Here is an 18,054-nt window from a genome sequence, read left to right as displayed (position 1 = left end):
TGATAAAAGCAAGACACTGCATGTGGTTTTACTTTGGATTTTGGAGGTGAAAAGCCAGTCTCTTTTGTGCTTGTGTTGTTTTACAATAAATAATACCATGCTGGTGTCTGAAACTTATGTTGATATATAGAGTTTTCTTGATATGCAGGGAGTGTCACAAAGACACTGTTTTCAATCCACATGCTTCCAGTATCCCAACATGTACTTGTTACTCTACAGGATCACCAAGGATGTTCACTTTACATTTTCCCAGGGGACTCTATTAAGTTTTCAGATTTGTTTTTTTAATAGAGACCTCTATCTACCTACCTTTAGATTCTCATGCTGCACCCATCATCATGGTATCTGAGTGCCTCTCTTGTATCTGCCGTGCTGAGTCAGACCATTGGTCCAACTAGTCCAGTATCTGGCTGCTAGCCTTGGTAACTGCCTGATGCTTCAGAGGAAGGCAACCCCCCCCCCCCAAATCAGTTGAGATTTTCAAAGCATTCTTTCAATGGACAATGTGCCTAAATCCTCTTGCATGCTTTGAAAATCTCAACCCCAGAACACAAACAATCCTGTAATTATCCATTACCTTTTAAAATTCCAGCCATGCTATTTGACTGACCCTCTGAACTAGTGAGTTCCACAGTTTGGTTAGACACGTGTGTGAAAAAGCTTTTCTAGTTGTTCTAAATTTAGCTTTCCTTAATTTCTTGGAGGGGCTTGTTGTTTTTCCATATCATCGGCTAGAGAGAAGGGAGTGATCTGTTTTTTCATTTATTGTTCATAATTTTAACAACCTAAACTTAGTCTCTCCTTACTCTTCCTTTCCAGGCTAAATAATCTTTTTCCCCACGTCCCTCGTGATACCCAAGACTATCTAGGATTCTAATTGGCTGTTGGAATATTTTATTCAACTTTTTCCTCCTCTTCCAGGATTATCTGACTGACCTGATCACCAATGACAGTATCAGCTTCTTCAGAATCTCGAAGAAGATGTATCCCCATAGGCCTGTATTGATGGTTCTCAGCCATGCTGCTCCTCATGGTCCTGAAGATTCAGCTCCTCAGTATTCACAACTCTTTCCCAACGCTTCACAACACATGTAAGGAAAAATAAAATCCCTGTATTTCCCGGCAATAGAAAAAAGAACAGGGTACATCTGCTGGAAAAACATATTTTGGGGTCCTTAGACTCTTGGCATGAGTTTATCACAGTTAGTAAGAACAGAAGAGTTTGGAATTTTTATATGGATATTCAGAATACTATAAGCACCTTCAGAGTAGAGACCATATCAGTGGGCCTGAACCAAAGCTCCTTGAAGTCAATGGAAAGATTCACATTGATGTCACTGAGCTTTGTGTCAAATTCTATGGCCCTGATTCTCTAAAGTCCCTTTACGCTGCTCTGGCCGTATGTATCTACACAACCTGTGACAGCGAGCATCCCATCCTGGGTTGAGAGACTCAGGTTTGCAGGACTTGCACTAGCAGTCTAAAAATAGCTCTGTAGACAGTGCTTTGGAGTCGTAGCTGGGGCTGGAGCTGGGGTTCTGAAACCTAGGGAAGGGTGTGGGCTTCAGAGCGCTATCATTAACCCCACAAGCTCAAGTCAGTTGACCCAGGCTGGGAGGCTCGCCTCTGTGGCTGAGTTGACGTACCCCAAGTGGGTGTAAATTTGACTTCAGTGAGACTACTTGGGAGGTAAGGTGCTATTCAGCATGTTTAAGGTGAATCAGAACATGTCCCTTAAATTGTAAGCTCTTCAGGGCTTCAGACTTTATCTTTATGTGTACATGTGCAATGCCTTGCACTTTGTGGGTGTTACCATAATACAAATAATAAGTAATGTTTATTATTATCCCCATTTAATATTCAGACTGTCAGCATCTCAGTTTCCCCATATAACTTGCCAAAGTCACACAGGAAGTTTTCAGCAAAGCTGACAAATAATTTAGGTCTCTTGATCTCTAGCCTTGTGCTGTCACCAAAATTCAGCTCTCTTCCTCTGTGGTCAGAGAACGCAGTGATTTCAGATTAAAACTAGTTTGGCACACTTAGCTTTCAGGGACAGAGTAGTTAATTTCATCTTTGTGGAGGAGACAAGGATTGATTCTGTAAGGTAATCATCAAACAGCAGTTGAGGGCACCTACATCCTTGCAGGATTGGGCTGGGAGGGGGGAGTGTGTGTGTGTGTGTGTGTGTGTGTGTGTGTGTGTGTGTGTGTGAGAGAGAAAGGGTTTTCTTTGTTTTAGTTTCTGATTATTAGAGAGCTAAGAATTGTATATTTCATTCTGTCGCACTGTGCCACTAAAGAGAATCTGTCTCTCGGGCCTGAAACGATACAGTATTTCATGTTTAAGTTGTCTGCAATCCCATGCTCAGTTCTTTTCCTTTGAAATGAAAATTACAAAAGCTCAAAATGAGTAGTGTCTGCTATTGCTCGTACACAGAGTTGCCCTCCAACCTTATTAGAAATGCTTATGGAAGACACTCTTCTCTCAAAGATATAATCATTTTCCACACAATCCTCTACAGCAATTTAATTATGATGATGCAAAGAGAAAGGGGTGAAGGGATCACGGGAAGGAAGGGGATGAAATCTATGAAATGCATCTCTGTATGTTTTTTTTTCTCTTTCACATTGTTTACTTTTTCCCCACACACCAATCTAGTTTATTTTCCTGACTGGAAGATCTTTTTTATGGAAATTGCTGCAGGATTTTATATCAGCGGTGAATTTCGTTATTACTATTAATAATAATAATAATCTATTAATTTATAGACAATAGTACTTTTCAAGAAATGTATTAGTTTGTAAAAGATTACATTATCTCAATAAATTAAGCAGTTTTTTCCTTATTTTAGATGTGCATACTAAGTAGCCCGTGTTATGTGTATTTATGCAGAGAAACTGTCTTCAATTATTTTAAACACTTTTTATAGCATAAGATGAAATTAAAGCTGTTGTTAATAAAAAAGGAACACCAAGAAAAGTGTTGCTTTCAGAAATGCATCAGTATCTCACTAGAGCTAATCAGCTATTAATGCATTTACATTTATTAAATTTTTAGATATTTATAGAATATCTATGTATTGTATTGAGTATTCTGGCTTGATTTCCAAATAAAAGTTAAACATACAATTGCTTGTCTAATTGGAGTGCACAGTCCCCACATCTGCACATGCAAATCAGGTAACTGCACATGCAAATTAGTCATCTTGTTTCACATTTCCTCCCTCTGACCTCCCAAGCTACCTGGGAATTCGCAATCCCTGGGTAATGTAGTGCCAGCATAGCTGTCCCTGTGCCATCCCTGGGGCCTGGTCAGCACAAAGGTGAGACATGGCTGGAGCACTATGGTGCAGCTTGGACCAGCCTCGAAAATGCTTTAAGTTGCAGTAGGGATTGAACTTGGTCCTTGTCCAGTCTCAGGATCAGGCTCAACGTAAAGATGGCACACCTATGCCCCCAGCTTCCTCCTGCAGCTGTGTCAGCTGAAGCACTAGAACAGCTGAGGATCCGGCTCTTAGTGTGCAGTTGCAGTCCTACCTTAATTGAAAATCTGTCCCATAATTTTGCTCCCCCGTAGCAAATCACTGAACTACATTAATAGTTTCCCTTTTCTTCTCCTAGACTTATAGTTAAACAGGATGGAACAGCTGGGCAATTTCATATTGGCCTCTAATGTTATTTCTGTAAAGAGTACATGTTTTATCATGACTGTTTCCCAAGGTCAAATACAATCAGGATTTGTAGAGCAATCAAGGTAGCTTCCCCCACCCCACCCCTTCCTTTTGAATGGAATGTGAAGGGGTTATTTTGTCCAGCTTCCAAGGATGTTCTATCTTGTGTATTTGGCTATGAGAGAAACAAATCTGTTAAGTGTAAGAGGGTTACATTTGTAGTAATCAAAGAAAATCATGGGCTTCGGGTGGATTAAACAGCAGGAGATTTCAAATCAGCCAGGAGATCACAAAGCAAGCTGAAAAGGAGTTCACCATTCTAGGCATTACATAGCAACAGTTTCCATAACTGTCAGCATATTCATAGGAGCAATGTCATTATTTCAGCCACAACAACATTCTGAAATTCAAGAGACTATTAGCAATGCACAGAGAATAAACAGAGCAGCCTCTCCTCCCCAAACAGAGAAGCCTCGCTTCCCTGTCTAAGCGCATTTTTCAAATAGGCTTCCACATAAATCTTTCCATTGAAAGCATGTTGCAATCCAATTATTATTGTAATGTTTATTTCAAACATGACCGAAACTTTTAAGAGCATTTGGCACCAATGACATTCAAAGATACGCTGGGTATATTTCAAGGAGGAAAGTTTTCAATTTGTTACTATTATTTATCCTGATGATTTAAGTTACCCTGCTGCTATGTTGTTGTGTGCTCAAGAATAGTAGTGGCTTTTGTCAAGATGTAAGTATAATTAGCTGGAGATTGAATATTGGGATGCAGAAAGTAACTTGAGCAAAATCTGCAGCTCTTTGCTGTCACAAGGCCACCATCTTGGGTTTTACAGGAAGCTTGTGACATTGTGCTAAACATTAGCACTGTTCTAATATTTTGAACAGAAGGAGAAATCTGAAGACCTCTTTCATTTGGGTGAAAAAAATCTCTATTTGTGAAACTGTGCATGGTCTGTCCCAAGCCAATGTACCAACTAATGCTTAGAAACAATTAAAAGGGCCCTAGGTCTTAAATGGTGATAAGATAGATAAATAAAACAATAGCTTCTCTTGAAAATGTAAGACAAACAAGTTCCTAGTATGACAAAGACATATGTAAAGAGTACCTACCATATTATCATATAGAAAAGCAAGTCCATTGTGGGCTTTAGCTCCAGCTGGTATGGAGCAATGTAGTTATGAACAAAAAAGCAAGCTCCAGAACTCCCAAACAAAATTAAATAAAGGACCATCAATGATGTGCCTGCTCATTGTTAACACTGATACTTTAATGGAACTACAGGATCATTAGGAATTAAAGGGGCACTGATGCTCTCACAGGGTCATCAAATCCAGCTCTTGACTTTTTTGTCAGGGTTCTAAATTCTCTTTCCATAATGTGCACTCATCAGAGTGTAATGTGAAGGTTTCTAATGATCTCAGAAGAGTTAAAGCTAGAAAGTACCCAAGTCCCATTCCCCACACCTTTTTTTGGCAGGTCTTTAAAATGCAGCTTTGTATCCACTTTTGCTTGCCATGAGCTCACATGCAATTTAATACCACCAGGTAGGGTACCTGTGCTCCCCTGAGTATGTGAGTGCTGCAATATTAACATGGCCAGTCATGCTGAATTCAACACAGTTGTTAAATAATATAGTGGAATCTTTTCAGCAAGCTGGACAGTTATTATTAGGAGCCGATCAAGCTGTAATAGCCTGTGTTAGTATGGGCAGAATGAAAGTGGAGCAGTTACATTAGTGGAAACTCAAGTGCATATGTTCTTGGTTCAAATAATGCTTCCCAATTGTGATGTTAGACTTCTAAGGCTAATCTGCTGGCATTGAAATGTATCCCTACTAGTCTGGAGAATACTGTTAAAAACAATGTATATTTACTCTTTTTAATAGGTTTTACTTCCCACAGAGTTATTTCCATGCTCCCACCTTTCATATAAAACATAAATGAATAATATTTTTCTATCACAAATGTAATGTTTTCTGACATACCACAGAAAGTTAGTTTTGCAGTGTTGGTCAAATAAAGTTTGTTGGCATACGCTAGTTTATTATTTTTTCATAATAATGTGGTGGTCTCTGCTTTCCTTATTGCTCCTTAGCACTCCCAGTTATAACTACGCTCCCAACCCAGACAAGCACTGGATAATGAGGTATACTGGTCCCATGAAACCTATTCACATGGAGTTCACCAACATGCTACAGAGAAAGCGCTTACAGACACTCATGTCCGTGGATGACTCCATGGAGACGGTAAGATTGGTAGTCGTTTTTTCAAGCCCAAGAGATACTTATTTCTTGAGTTAAACTCCAAAATGTTTGTGCATTTAAAAAAAATAGTATATTCCTACTCTGCATATAAGCTAAGCACTGCCAAGCTAAACATGGCTTCTATTTATCACTACCTCCGAACTGATAGCTCTCCCAGATTCTCTGGTTTCTCTGGCATTGTTATTCCAAGTAAAAAAACGAGCATAATGTAAAGTCCAAAAGCTAGCAGAATGTTTCCAGATACCTACTGCTGTCAAGTTAAAGAAAGAAAAAAATGAAACATGAAAAAAAATTGTAAAGCATGAATTTTTAAAAAATTTGATTTACATTAAAAAGCGTCAAGTCTCACCATATACTAGTTAGAAACTAATAATCCCAACTGTGGGCATAGTGCACTCCTGCATTACTGCCTCTTTGTCCAAAAAACTCCAGTGAAATTAATGTGGTTACATCAGGGCGGAACCAGAGTAACTGGAGTATCTCAAAAGGACTTAGGCGCCCAACTGCCACTTTAGGTGCCTAAATCCAGAAACAGGCCCCACAGGGATTCAGAAAGCCCCCACTCACCCAGGGCCGGCTCCAGAGTTTTGGCCACCCCAAGCAGCCAAACAAAAAAAAACCAACCAAACAAAAAAAAAAGCCGGGATCGCGATCTGCGGCAGCAATTCGGCAGGAGGTCCTTCGCTCCGAGCAGGAGTGAAGGACCGTCCCCGAATTGCCGCCGAACAGCTGGACGTGCCGCCCCTCTCCGAAGTGGCTGCCCCAAGCACCTGCTTGGTAAGCTGGTGCCTGGAGCCGGCCCTGCACTCAGCTGGCACCAAACCTCAGATGTGGGGCTCCTTCAATCACTCATGTTGAATTGTTCCATTGTGAATAAATCATGAATGAGTCACTGGGCCAGAGAGAGAGTAGGCAAACCTGAGACTGATTCTGCAGCCTTATGATTAGAGCACTCACTTGGGAGGTGGGGGACACCCAGGATCCAGCCCCCCTCTTTCAATGACTTTTTAAATTGTTTGTCCAAAGTGGAACAGTTTTTACATGCAAGACTGAGGGAGCCCCACATCAGAATATCCCACAACTCAGTGGGTAGGGCACTCAAATGAGAGGTGGCAGAGCCTTGTTTAAATCTCTTCTTCCCTTCAGGCAGAGGGAGGCTTTGAGCTGGATCCCAGGTGAGTACCCTAACCACTGGGCTGAAAGTTATGGGGGAGCTCGTCTTCCTCCTCTCCCCTCCACCCCCCATTTAAGTACTGAACTCTCTGAGAGGGGTGAGGATTAGGCATTCCCCCCCTTGGCATCTTCCATTGACTAGCTTATGTGGGGAGCTGCCTAGCGTGCTAGCTTTTGTGAATCCCATTCTGAGGTTCCCGTTTCTCCGCATTCATTGTACAGCGAACCTAGGTGCTTAACTCAGGCTTTGTGAATTCCAGTGATTTTTCTAAGTGCCTAAAAGTTAGGCATGGTGACACTCAGCATTGCCACAGTTAAGTTCCTTTGTGGCACATTGATTACATATATTTTAAAAAACACAGGCAGACTTTCTAGATTGCCTTCATTATGTAACAATAAGATTCCAGAAACCTCACAGTGCAAGCTGTGTATCAGTGGGCCTTAAAAAGGAACCTATGGATCAGCTGGTAGCTACTGTGGAAAAAGGATGGGTTTGTTTCAAAGTGCAGAAAGGCTAATCTTGAAGGTATTGCAGTTTACAGCTTTACGTCTCCTGGAAATCTTATCCACAAAAGATAACAATAAAGGGAGTCCAATAAGGCAAGGATGAGATTTATGTTAGTAATGTATTATAATTACTAATAATTAATTGGGCATAATAACCCAGGAAAATATGTTCTGTCCTTGTAGCTAACAAATATGCTGTGGTGGGTCAGACACCAGCTTTAGAGAAGACATGTCACAGAGTCACCTGCTAGCACCAATGTATTTAGGGTCTGCTAGTTAGCAAGGTGGTTTCACTCCTGATGATTTTGCTGGCTGTACATTTTACTCCAGACTGAAACTTAATCTTTTGTAGTTTTAATCACAATTTTTAAGTGAACTTGTATGTACCTAACATCCCTTAAAATGTCTGTTAATATTTTGAGTGCATGGCAGATATCAATGGCTCTAAGAGGTCACCGTGGCTTATTTAAACAAAGATTGCAGTCAAAAGGTTTATATACATTTGTCTTTATGTGAGTCTATACCATTTCCTCATGGAACATCAGACCCGTTGATTCAAGCTACATCTCAAAAAGGGAATCACATTTTATCTTTAACATTTTGTCCATATTATCACATACTATACTGGTATGACTTCATTTACCTGGGTTCACACTGATGAAACTTCCTTGACTCCAGTGCAGTTTTTCCTGATACACACAAGTGTGAGAGCAGAATCAAGCCCATATTTTCTAATCACAGATCTCACATGTGGGACAGGGAATGACATTGCCATAAAGAAAATCTGCTGTAGTACCACGTTCCTAAATCCACGAGATGACAGATACTGACTAAACCGTGAGGATGAAACGTCATGTGATGACGGGTCATTAATGCTGTGTATTGATACCCTTCAATATTCACCTAAAGAGGCCCATTTAAGCCCCCTAAAACCAGTAGGATTCAGAGTTAAGGTTGAAACACTTAATTCACCAGATAGCAAGAGTGAATGGCAGTATCGGCTGTTTAGTTGGGAGGGTTTGCGAACATTCTGTGTAAATGGGACTCATTTGAATGGTGCCCAAATGGTTGAGTGGCATTTAACCAAGTATTCAATGAGTGTGAAATTCTAAATAGTGTCATTTTATTAAGAGAGTTTGCCAAATACAAATTTAAAGAAGATAAAGGGCTAGAATTTCAAAATAACTCAGTATACAACAGCTCCCATTTAGGTACCTAAATAAGTGGCCAGAGTTTGAAATTTCCAATGGAAAATGCCAGGTGCAAAGTACTTTTGAAAATCTAATGGAAGCTGAGCTTTTTGAAAGTCTGTCCTGAAATGCGTAGTCACTATTTTCATTCAGTAAAATATTATTCTATTGCATTTTAAGTATTTATAGATTGTTCTTTCAAAGAAAATGGCCTCTTCTTTTAAACAGGATAATTGCTTAATGAGGGTGCTTGGATGTCTATTGGGATGTCCTAGTTAAGAACATCCAACTCTGTTATACAGTATATATGTGTACACTTTTATGCACAGAATTATTTCAAATATTATTTATACTGTTATTTAGTGCAAAAATATTCTTTTTTTCAGATTTATAATACACTGGTTGAAACAGGTGAACTGGACAATACCTATATAATATATACAGCAGACCATGGCTATCATATTGGGCAGTTTGGACTGGTGAAAGGGAAGTCCATGCCTTACGAGTTTGATATCAGAGTTCCTTTTTATGTGCGAGGTCCGAATGTGGAGGCCGGGTCCCTGTAAGTCCTTGTTTTTCAGTTCCTGAATTGTTTTTGGTTTATTGGTCTGATAATCATGATTGATATGCAAAGCAATGTGAGGTCAGTGGCCATGTACCAAGGGCTTAAAAGCACATGCAATGAAGTACAACTGTGCAATCAGATTAAAAAATGTGCTGAGTTTGAGACAGAGAAAGATAAAACCTTTGTTTTATCAGCTCATTCGTTGGGCTTGATAGTTAGGGGAGTGTGTAGTTAACGTCCTTTGAGTAAACCAGTGCGGGCTTTGCATGGACATAAGAGATTGTGACATTAGGCACATCCCTGAGCAATGGGTAGGTCAGAAACTGCACTGCCCCAGGAGGCATTGTGACTCAAAGGCTAGGTCTCCACTTCAGCAGGTATAGCTATGTCAGTCAGAGGTGTGATCCTGACAGTCGCAGTTGTGTCAACAAAAGCCCCAAGTGTCGATGCAGCGAAACTCTACACTTTTACCAGTATAGCTTATTTTGGCTGGGAGTGCGGGGCAGAGAAAGCTGGTATCAGTTATACCAGAAAATAAACTGCGCCCACACCAGGACTTTGCTGGTATATTATACTGGCAAAGCACTCTTAGTGTAGACCTGGCCTTAATGAAATTTCTGCATCACAGTTCCTCTCCTGCTTCCTTCTTGCCCTGTGGGTTTAGTAATTTGCTGTTATCTGTACCAGCCATGAATTGACCTCCTCTGCACTGGCCTGTGAGTGGAGAGATGGAACCAAGGTTCTGCCCATTCCCTGCCCTCCCTGGTCACCTCCTACATGATTCAAGGACCGTAGCCCATTCTAGGATATAACCGGGTTTTTACGAGTGGTCCAAGTCACTAGGTAGCCTGTGGCTTGCATCCAGTCCAAGATTGGTGTGATATTGCATGGAAATGCCTAGTCATTTCTTCTGTTCATTTCAGTCAGACTCTAGGCCATGATATTTGCCAGGTAACCTTTCTTTATATGTTCACTGCCACTGTAGTTATCAGAGATTAATTAAATGATAAAATAGAGTCAGTATGTTTTCCTGTTTCTTGTAAAGAAAAATGAACATAGTATTTTCCACATATGACAGCTACAGAAAGTTTTTCTTTGTTTATCCTTTGGGATTACACTGTTAAGCTGTTTGTCAGTGACATACGAGAATGCAGAATATGACTGTTAATTAAAAAGGTAGCTTTGATCAGCTAAGAAATTATGTAAATATACTTTCTAAGCAATTATTTTAATAGCAAATGTTTTCACTTAAGTAATGATTTTGGACAGAGTGCCATAATTTGCTGCCTTTTATTTATATCAATGTGCATGTTTTAGCATAATTACCACATATAAAATCTTCCTCCCACAAGTTCTTTTTCCCTTATACTACAGAGGAAAAACTGTAAGCAACTAATATTAAGAATGTAATAGAGTAGCAAATCTCTTTAAAAATATCTTAAAGGTTTTATTTAGTGTGATGATTAAATTCATAGTATCAAAAAAAGGCAAGAAAGTTTTAAATACTGTAGGTGTCATGCCAAAATCCCTGGACATGGAGTTATTATTTATTTATGCAGTAGTTGTGCGTGGTCCCTGTCCCAAAGAGCTCATTATCTGAAAGATAATACTTCACAATGGCAACACGATGGCCTAATTTTCAGAGGTGCTGCGCAGACAACTCTGTGAAAGATATGGATTTTAAGAAGAGATCTGGTGGAGTGATATGTCTGTGGAGCAGGGGCACAACCAGAATTTTCATAAGGAAGGGGCCCAGAGCTCTTTCTCCCCTCCGCTCTGCCCCCACCACACCCTGTCCCCACGCCCAGTCTCTAGTGTTCCCCCTTTTGCTCCCAGTCCTGAACTCTCGCGGGTTGCCCTCACAGTCAGCCACATGCTCTTCTCCCACCACTACCACTGCCCCGCACCCGGCTCTGAGCTCTCCTCCCTGTACAGAGCACTTGCCCAAGGAGCTGTTCAGGCTGACGAGCACCATCCCCACCAGAGGCCAGGCTGTTCTGGGAGCCCCAGACCCCATTCTCCTTCTGCATCCCCAGGAATCACCAAAAGCCCAGATCCAATCTCTCTATCTCTCCCCACCCCCCCACCCCCGACCCTTCTGGGGATTGGACATTCTGGTGCCCCCTGCTCCACTTCTCTCTGGGGGCTGGGGTGCCCAATGCCCATGGACACTGGAAGGACTGCAAAGGAGGAGGGCCCAAGCAGGTTCCTTCCAACAGGGTGGGGTGGCTGGGTCAAATTTCCATCTCTGGTCAGGGGCTAAGGTGGGGTTCTGGGCTCCCTTCCTCCGCTCCCACTTGTGCCCCTGCTGTACAGAAGGAGGGGAGGATGCATGGGGAAATAGAAGGCTCTTCCAAGCTTTTGAGGTGGTATGAAGGAGGAGGTGTGAAGCCATGAGTGCGGGGAGGAGACCAAAGGAGCTGTTAGGAGAGAGAGGCGTTGGAAGAACATAAGGCACAGGAAGAAGAGTGGGTATGAAATGAGAGATGAAGATCCAGAGACTCCATGAAGTGCACTGGGGACTTTGCTATTGATTTTAGGTCTAAGGTGCTTAGATAGTACAGTGATGGAGTACAGGGTATAACAACCATAAGATAGATAGAGGAAGCCAAGCCCTGTATCACTTGGAGCATTGACTGGAGAGGTGGCTGTGTTAAGATTGTGCAGCCTTTTTCCATATTAAACCGGGCAGGCCTCAGCACACTCCTGCTTACATATATTGGAATGTTAGCTGGCACCATTGCCTCTCTACTACTAAGCTCTTTCCTTTCCATTCCAGGGGAGGACCCTTTATGGTGTTATATTGGGTTCAACAGTAGGTTATCTAGGTAGTAGGGTTAGTATGTCTTGAAGCTCCCTTTCGCTCTGATAATTAGGTAGGAAGGGGGGAGGATCTGTGGGTTGCCTCAGTCTTAATATTGCTATTTCCTTTTGAACTTCCTTCTAGTCTGGTGATACAGATGCATTTTAAATCACTAGTGAACGACGCCTCACAGAACCTTCCCATTGGGTTTTCTGTTTGCATACCTGTTGATGATAGAAAATATTTTTATTAGGAACGCAGGAATCAGACACTGAAAAGACCTAATAGAGCAGAGTTCATCTCACTAAAAGAGAAAGATGAAGTCCCCTGGAGAGAGGATGTATTAGATAGTAAATTGATGCTGTCTTTGAACCTGTATTTCCATTTATAGTAGAACTTTTTTAATCTACACTTTGCTAATGAACACACATTATTTTTCTTACAAAATAATTTCATTCTCACCCCTCCCTTATCAGCAAAGATTTAATAGCAGTCACTGTAGTGAGGTGTCATTACTAAGCTTTCATTACTACAACCAAGTATGCTACACAATATTTATTAGTAATTAATATAAAATGACATGTATCAAGAAAATGAACAGATGTAACATCCTTACTCTTGTCATTGTCTTTTCTCTTGCTAATGCAAAATTCAGTAATTCTCAAGTGGTCTCCCATTCACTAGTGTGAATTAGCAAGGTTCTGCTGACCTTTATTTTAAGCTAGAAATCTACACTATGCTTTGTAGCTGCCTTTATGGCACTGTCCTTATTGTACTTTGTCTGCAAAGCATGGGGAAAGTAATTCCTGGTCCTCAAAGCCACAAAAATAAAATTTCTGCATAAAAGCATTTTTGCTTTTTTTCCACTTTTTTGTAGTGTTTCCATTTGTTTTTTTTAAAGTGATGCCAAGTGTACATAAGAATAAGAAAGGATGGGAAAGCAGCAAACAGTACATACTTTCATGATATTGTAATTGTAACAAAAGTGAGTTTTAACTGTATTTAAAATAAACTTTTATTTTCTGAGGTGTTGCACCATTCAGTTAGTGAGAACCACTCTAGTGATTCATACAGTATCAGGTTGAAAGTAAGAACATAAGAATAGCTATATTGGCACTAGCCCAGTACACTGGTCAGTGCCGGCTGCTTCAGAGGAAATGATCAGAACAGCACAATTATCGAGTGCTGCATCCCCTGTTGGCCACTCCCAGCTTCTGGAAGTTTGAGGCTTAGGACACCCAGAGCATGGGGTTGTGTCCCTGACCATGTTAGCTAATAGCCGTTGATGGACCTATCTTCCATGAACTTATCTAATTCTTTTTTGAACCTGGTTATAGTTTTGACCTTTGCAACATACTTTAGCAATGAGTTCCACAGGTTGACAGTGCAGTTTGTGAACTAGTACTTCCATTTGTTTGTTTAAAACCTGCTGCCTATTAATTTCCACTGGGTGACCCCAGCTTCTTGTCTTATGTGAAGGGGTAAATTACACTTCCTTATTAACATTCTCCACATCATTCATGATTTTTAGACCTCTATTATATCCCCCCTTAATTGTCTCTTTTCCAAGCTGAACAATCAGTCTTTTTAATCTCTCCTCATACGGAAGTTGTTCCATCCACCTAATCATTTTTGTTACCCTTCTCTGTACCTTTTCCAATTCTAAAATATATTTTTGAGATGGGGCGACCAGAACTAAACGCAGTATTCAAGGTGTAGGCATACCATGGATTTATATAGTGGCATTATGATATTTTTTGTCTTATTATCTATCCCTTTTCTAATGGTTCCTAACATGATGTTAGGTTTTTGGACTGCCACTGCACATTGGGCAGATGTTTTCAGAGAACTAGCCACAATGATTCAAAGATCTCTTTCTTGAGTGGTAACAGCTAATTTAGACTCCTATCATTTTGTATGTACAGTTGGGATTGTTTTCCAGTTGTTACCTAGGGTTTTCAGAACCCACAGCAGTGGTAACTTAACTATTTCATAGAATCATAGAATATCAGGGTTGGAAGGGACCTCAGGAGGTCATCTAGTCCAACCCCCTGCTCAAAGCATGACCAATCTCCAGACAGATTTTTGCCCCAGATCCCTAAATGGCCCCCTCAAGGATTGAACTCACAACCCTGGGTTTAGCAGGCCAATGCTCAAACCACTGAGCTATCCCTCCCCCCTCAAAACTGGAGGGGAGTGTCTTTCTGAAGTTCTTGGGGGGTATGACAGGGGGAAAGTGTCTCACTGCCTGACCAGGGACATGAACCCTGGACCCTCAGATTAAAAGTCTGATGCTCTACCAACTGAGCTAGCCAGGCTCATAAAAAAAAATAATTTAAATTAATGGAGATATCCCATCTCCTAGAACTGGAAGGGACTTTGAAAGGTCATTGAGTCCACTCCAGGGGGTATCAGGAATGAATTAATAGGAACACAGCTCTCCGGCTGATGAAAGATTAATACAAGTAAGCATACAAGTTATCTAAAACTACAGTTTATTAGATTTAAGCACACACAGATGCATGCAATAGGTTTAGAACATCCCATATATTTATCTAAATTCTGGGATGGTATTGAGTAATTGACAGCAGGTCCACAGTGGCCAGTTGCTTACCCGCTGGGGAGAAAAGGTGTCAGAAAAAAGTCTCTCTTAGGATAGCTTCAGAGGACTTCTCCAAAGCACACTATATTATCTAGTCCTTTTTATAACTAACTGTTACAAACCACAAAAATTATAGTGACCCCTACTGGGTAATCACTTTTCCTACCTTTCAGTAAACTATTTATCACCAAACATTCCTAACAGTCTTAGTCATAATAAACGTCTATATCAAAGATTCAAGGTTCTCATCCACTTATCCATCAGTCTCAGTTTTTGACTTTTTCTCTTCCCTCCTCCCATTCTGTTTAGCAGAAACTGCAGCTAGTTTTGACCTTGCCTCCAGAAACCCTGCTTTCAAATTAATCCTTAACTATGTGGTGTTCTATTCTATTAATTCATGGTGGCTGAATGCACATACTGTAATATGATTGCAATTGGCTTAATCACTTCTGGGGTACATGCACCCCTCAAATCTAGGGTAACACAATATGCTTTACTTTGCATTTATCAACATTGAATTTCATCTGCCGGTTTGTTGCCCAGTCTCCCAGTTTAGTGAGATCCCTTTGTAACTCTTTTCAATCTGCTTTTGCAGTGAGATGATGGGGTATGCTACTAAATTGTTTAACTGCCTAGTGACACTGGATGCCTGGCTGTATCAGTACTTTGTGTAATGGAGAGGCTGGTATATGGGATGACTCTGTTATTACTTTTGAACTTTCACAGTTGGAGTTATTCTGCTGTATTTTCCTTTTGCCTCCATCTTATCTATCTTTTGTCTCTCCCTCCCTCTCACGCACTCTTAATTATAATAACCAACTGTTAGCTGTTCCCTTTGGGTAGTGAGACAGGATATTTCTTCTCTACACTCTTTCTGTGTAACAAACAGTTCAGTGCCATAGGTCCAGATATTTGTTTTTGTGATGTATGTTGAAATAGACAAAGTGTGTTCTCTCTGCCAGGCTTTATTTTTAATAAAATCATCACTAGAGATGACTTAAACATTCTCTAAGACACCACAGGAGTTTTTATCGTGTGCTTTTTAACATTTCAGAATAGTGTTGAACCCTTCCTTTTACTCATTAACTTATTTTGGTTTATAAACCATTTTTCATATTCAGTCTGAAATGCTATTGCTTTAGAACTAAATCTTCACATTAGCCTCTCTTGGGGTTATGCACCTGGGGGTAATTTGAATATTGTAATATTGTATATATTAATCACTTTCAATGCCCGACTTGATTGGATAATATCTTCCTTTGTTCTGTGCTGATGTCACAGATTAAGCTTTTTCAGATCCCATATTTGAAAAGGGGCTGGGGTTAAGTTGTTCACAATTTCCACAAAGATTCTCTAAGCAGGGTCTTTATATATTTCTTTCAGGAATCCTCACATTGTATTGAACATTGATCTTGCTCCTACAATTCTAGATATTGCAGGCTTGGACATTCCACCTGACATGGATGGTAAATCCATTCTAAAACTGCTGGATTCTGAGAGACCAGTTAATAGGTAAAGAAAAGAAGTTTGTCTCTGTGTGTATCTGTGTGTCTGTGTTCAGCCATCTGCAGATAAATTTAAGGGGAAACAGAATGAATTACAGATATAGACTAGACATGGTTCATAGGAAAATCTACAGACCTGTTCAGCGCTACTTAACTGACTTCAATTTTTTAGTTGGCCAGATCAATATATTAGCTATATGGTATTTGCCTTCCTGATAGCAAAACATAATGTGTGAGAGAGTGAACTGGCCTTGGTCATGGGGATGTTTCTGTTTGCATGAGTTACAGATTTTAAATGTGTCTGTGGCATCATTTATGTCTTTTAAACAAAGCTTTTATTATTGTTTAAACTGTAAAAACTAATTGTACATCAGTGCTTTATATAAAGTCAAACTCTGTTGTTTATATTGTTATATTGGAAATACACAATTATTTTCTGAGACATACCCTCAACACCTCCACCTGAAAAAGCTGGGGGGAGAGGATTCACATGGGTGCTTGTGACAGACAATAGTTTCAGGAAAAAGCAACTGGAGGAGGACAGAGGGAGTGGGGAGATGTGCGCTTGTGGTGGAGGAGAGCAGGTGGGTCAAGAAAGGGCTTTTGTCAGGGCAGGTGGATGGTTTTGCAAGTAAGGCACTGAACTGGGATCCAGAAAATCTAGATTTAATTATACACTTCCTTTGTGACCTTGGGCAAATCACTTAATCTCTCAGTGCCTCAGTGGTTTTTGTATAGAAACCGTGACTATAGTCTGTGGCTCTATTGTGGATTTTGTCCCCATGAGAATGAATCTGTCCCATATTCCTTCGTGATTAGCACTGACAACACATATCTGTCTGTTTTGTACAGTTACACGTTCCTGCGGGAGAAGCAGGTTGTGTTTCTGGAGGAGCAATGGGGAGGAAGGGAAGAGAGGCTGGTTTTCATGAGAATTTTGTTGTTGTAGGTTCCATTTTAAAAAAAAGATGAAGGTGTGGAGAGACTCGTTCCTTGTGGAGAGAGGGTAAGGAAAGAGTTAATCACAGAGCCCAGTTGCTCTAAATAGGAGAATCCTGCATGGCTGGAGCCTCCTGTGAAAGCCCATGGCTAAGATCACATCCCCGCACAGGTAGTGGCATTGCTGTCATACACCTAATGCCAACGAGTCTACGATAGGAGAGACTGTATGGTAGCTTTGTGCTAGCCCTGGTCCTTGCACCCAGCAGGCATAAGTGTGCTGTGCATAGGGGGGGGTTGGTGGCAGTTCTGGGGTAAAGAGGAATGAATCCTTGCTCTCCTCCCTCCCTGCAAGCCACAGAATGGGAGCAGCTCCGTGACTGCTATCCCGCACCCTGCATGCGAAGGGGGTGTAAGCTGATGGATCTTCCTAGTTGCAGATCGACTGGCCCTGCCCCCACATCTGTCCTGTCCCCAACTTCTGTGTTCACATACAAGGATGTACACTGAACACTTGCAGAGGATAGCTCCCTGGCACCCAGGAGGGTACGGTCTCCTTGCATGGATTCCCTGCCGTCACCTTGCAGTGAAACCAGTACCTCTGCAGATCAGGCTTTTGTGGTCAGCTGGGTTTTTGAAGGGACTGCATCATTTTATGAACACTTCTAGCTAGAGAAAGGCATGAACCAAGGCTCTGCTCTGTGTTTGGGGTCTGGATTTTGAAACTCCTCCTTCTACAAAGTGTGGGGATGTTCTGATTTAGGGTTCTCACATGTACCCAGCTCTGTTAACTCTTGTAGTTATGCATGCTCTTAGCGG

At 41.0% G+C, this 18,054-nt stretch overlaps 1 protein-coding gene and 1 non-coding gene across 13 annotated transcripts in view; one reads left to right on the top strand and one right to left on the bottom strand.

Moving 5' to 3' along the window:
* The window catches only part of SULF2 (sulfatase 2), a 260,049-nt gene that overhangs the window by 199,466 nt on the left and 42,529 nt on the right, over positions 1–18,054 (top strand). For all 12 annotated transcript variants that reach the window (XM_005304619.5, XM_065566658.1, XM_065566659.1 and 9 more), the window contains 5 exons: positions 922–1,091; positions 5,783–5,933; positions 9,208–9,383; positions 16,175–16,303; positions 17,246–17,302. In XM_005304619.5, the coding sequence (XP_005304676.1) occupies positions 922–1,091; positions 5,783–5,933; positions 9,208–9,383; positions 16,175–16,303; positions 17,246–17,302 (683 nt within the window). The remainder of the gene's footprint in view (positions 1–921; positions 1,092–5,782; positions 5,934–9,207; positions 9,384–16,174; positions 16,304–17,245; positions 17,303–18,054) is intronic.
* On the bottom strand, positions 14,435–14,507 carry TRNAK-UUU (transfer RNA lysine (anticodon UUU)). Its single transcript has one exon. It is a non-coding gene; the product is annotated as a tRNA-Lys (tRNA).

Source organism: Chrysemys picta, chromosome 13, assembly GCF_011386835.1.
Source record: "Chrysemys picta bellii isolate R12L10 chromosome 13, ASM1138683v2, whole genome shotgun sequence".
Taxonomy (NCBI): Eukaryota; Metazoa; Chordata; order Testudines; family Emydidae; genus Chrysemys; species Chrysemys picta.
Note: the sequence above shows the minus strand (reverse complement) of the source record. Positions and strands in the feature narration are given on the sequence as shown.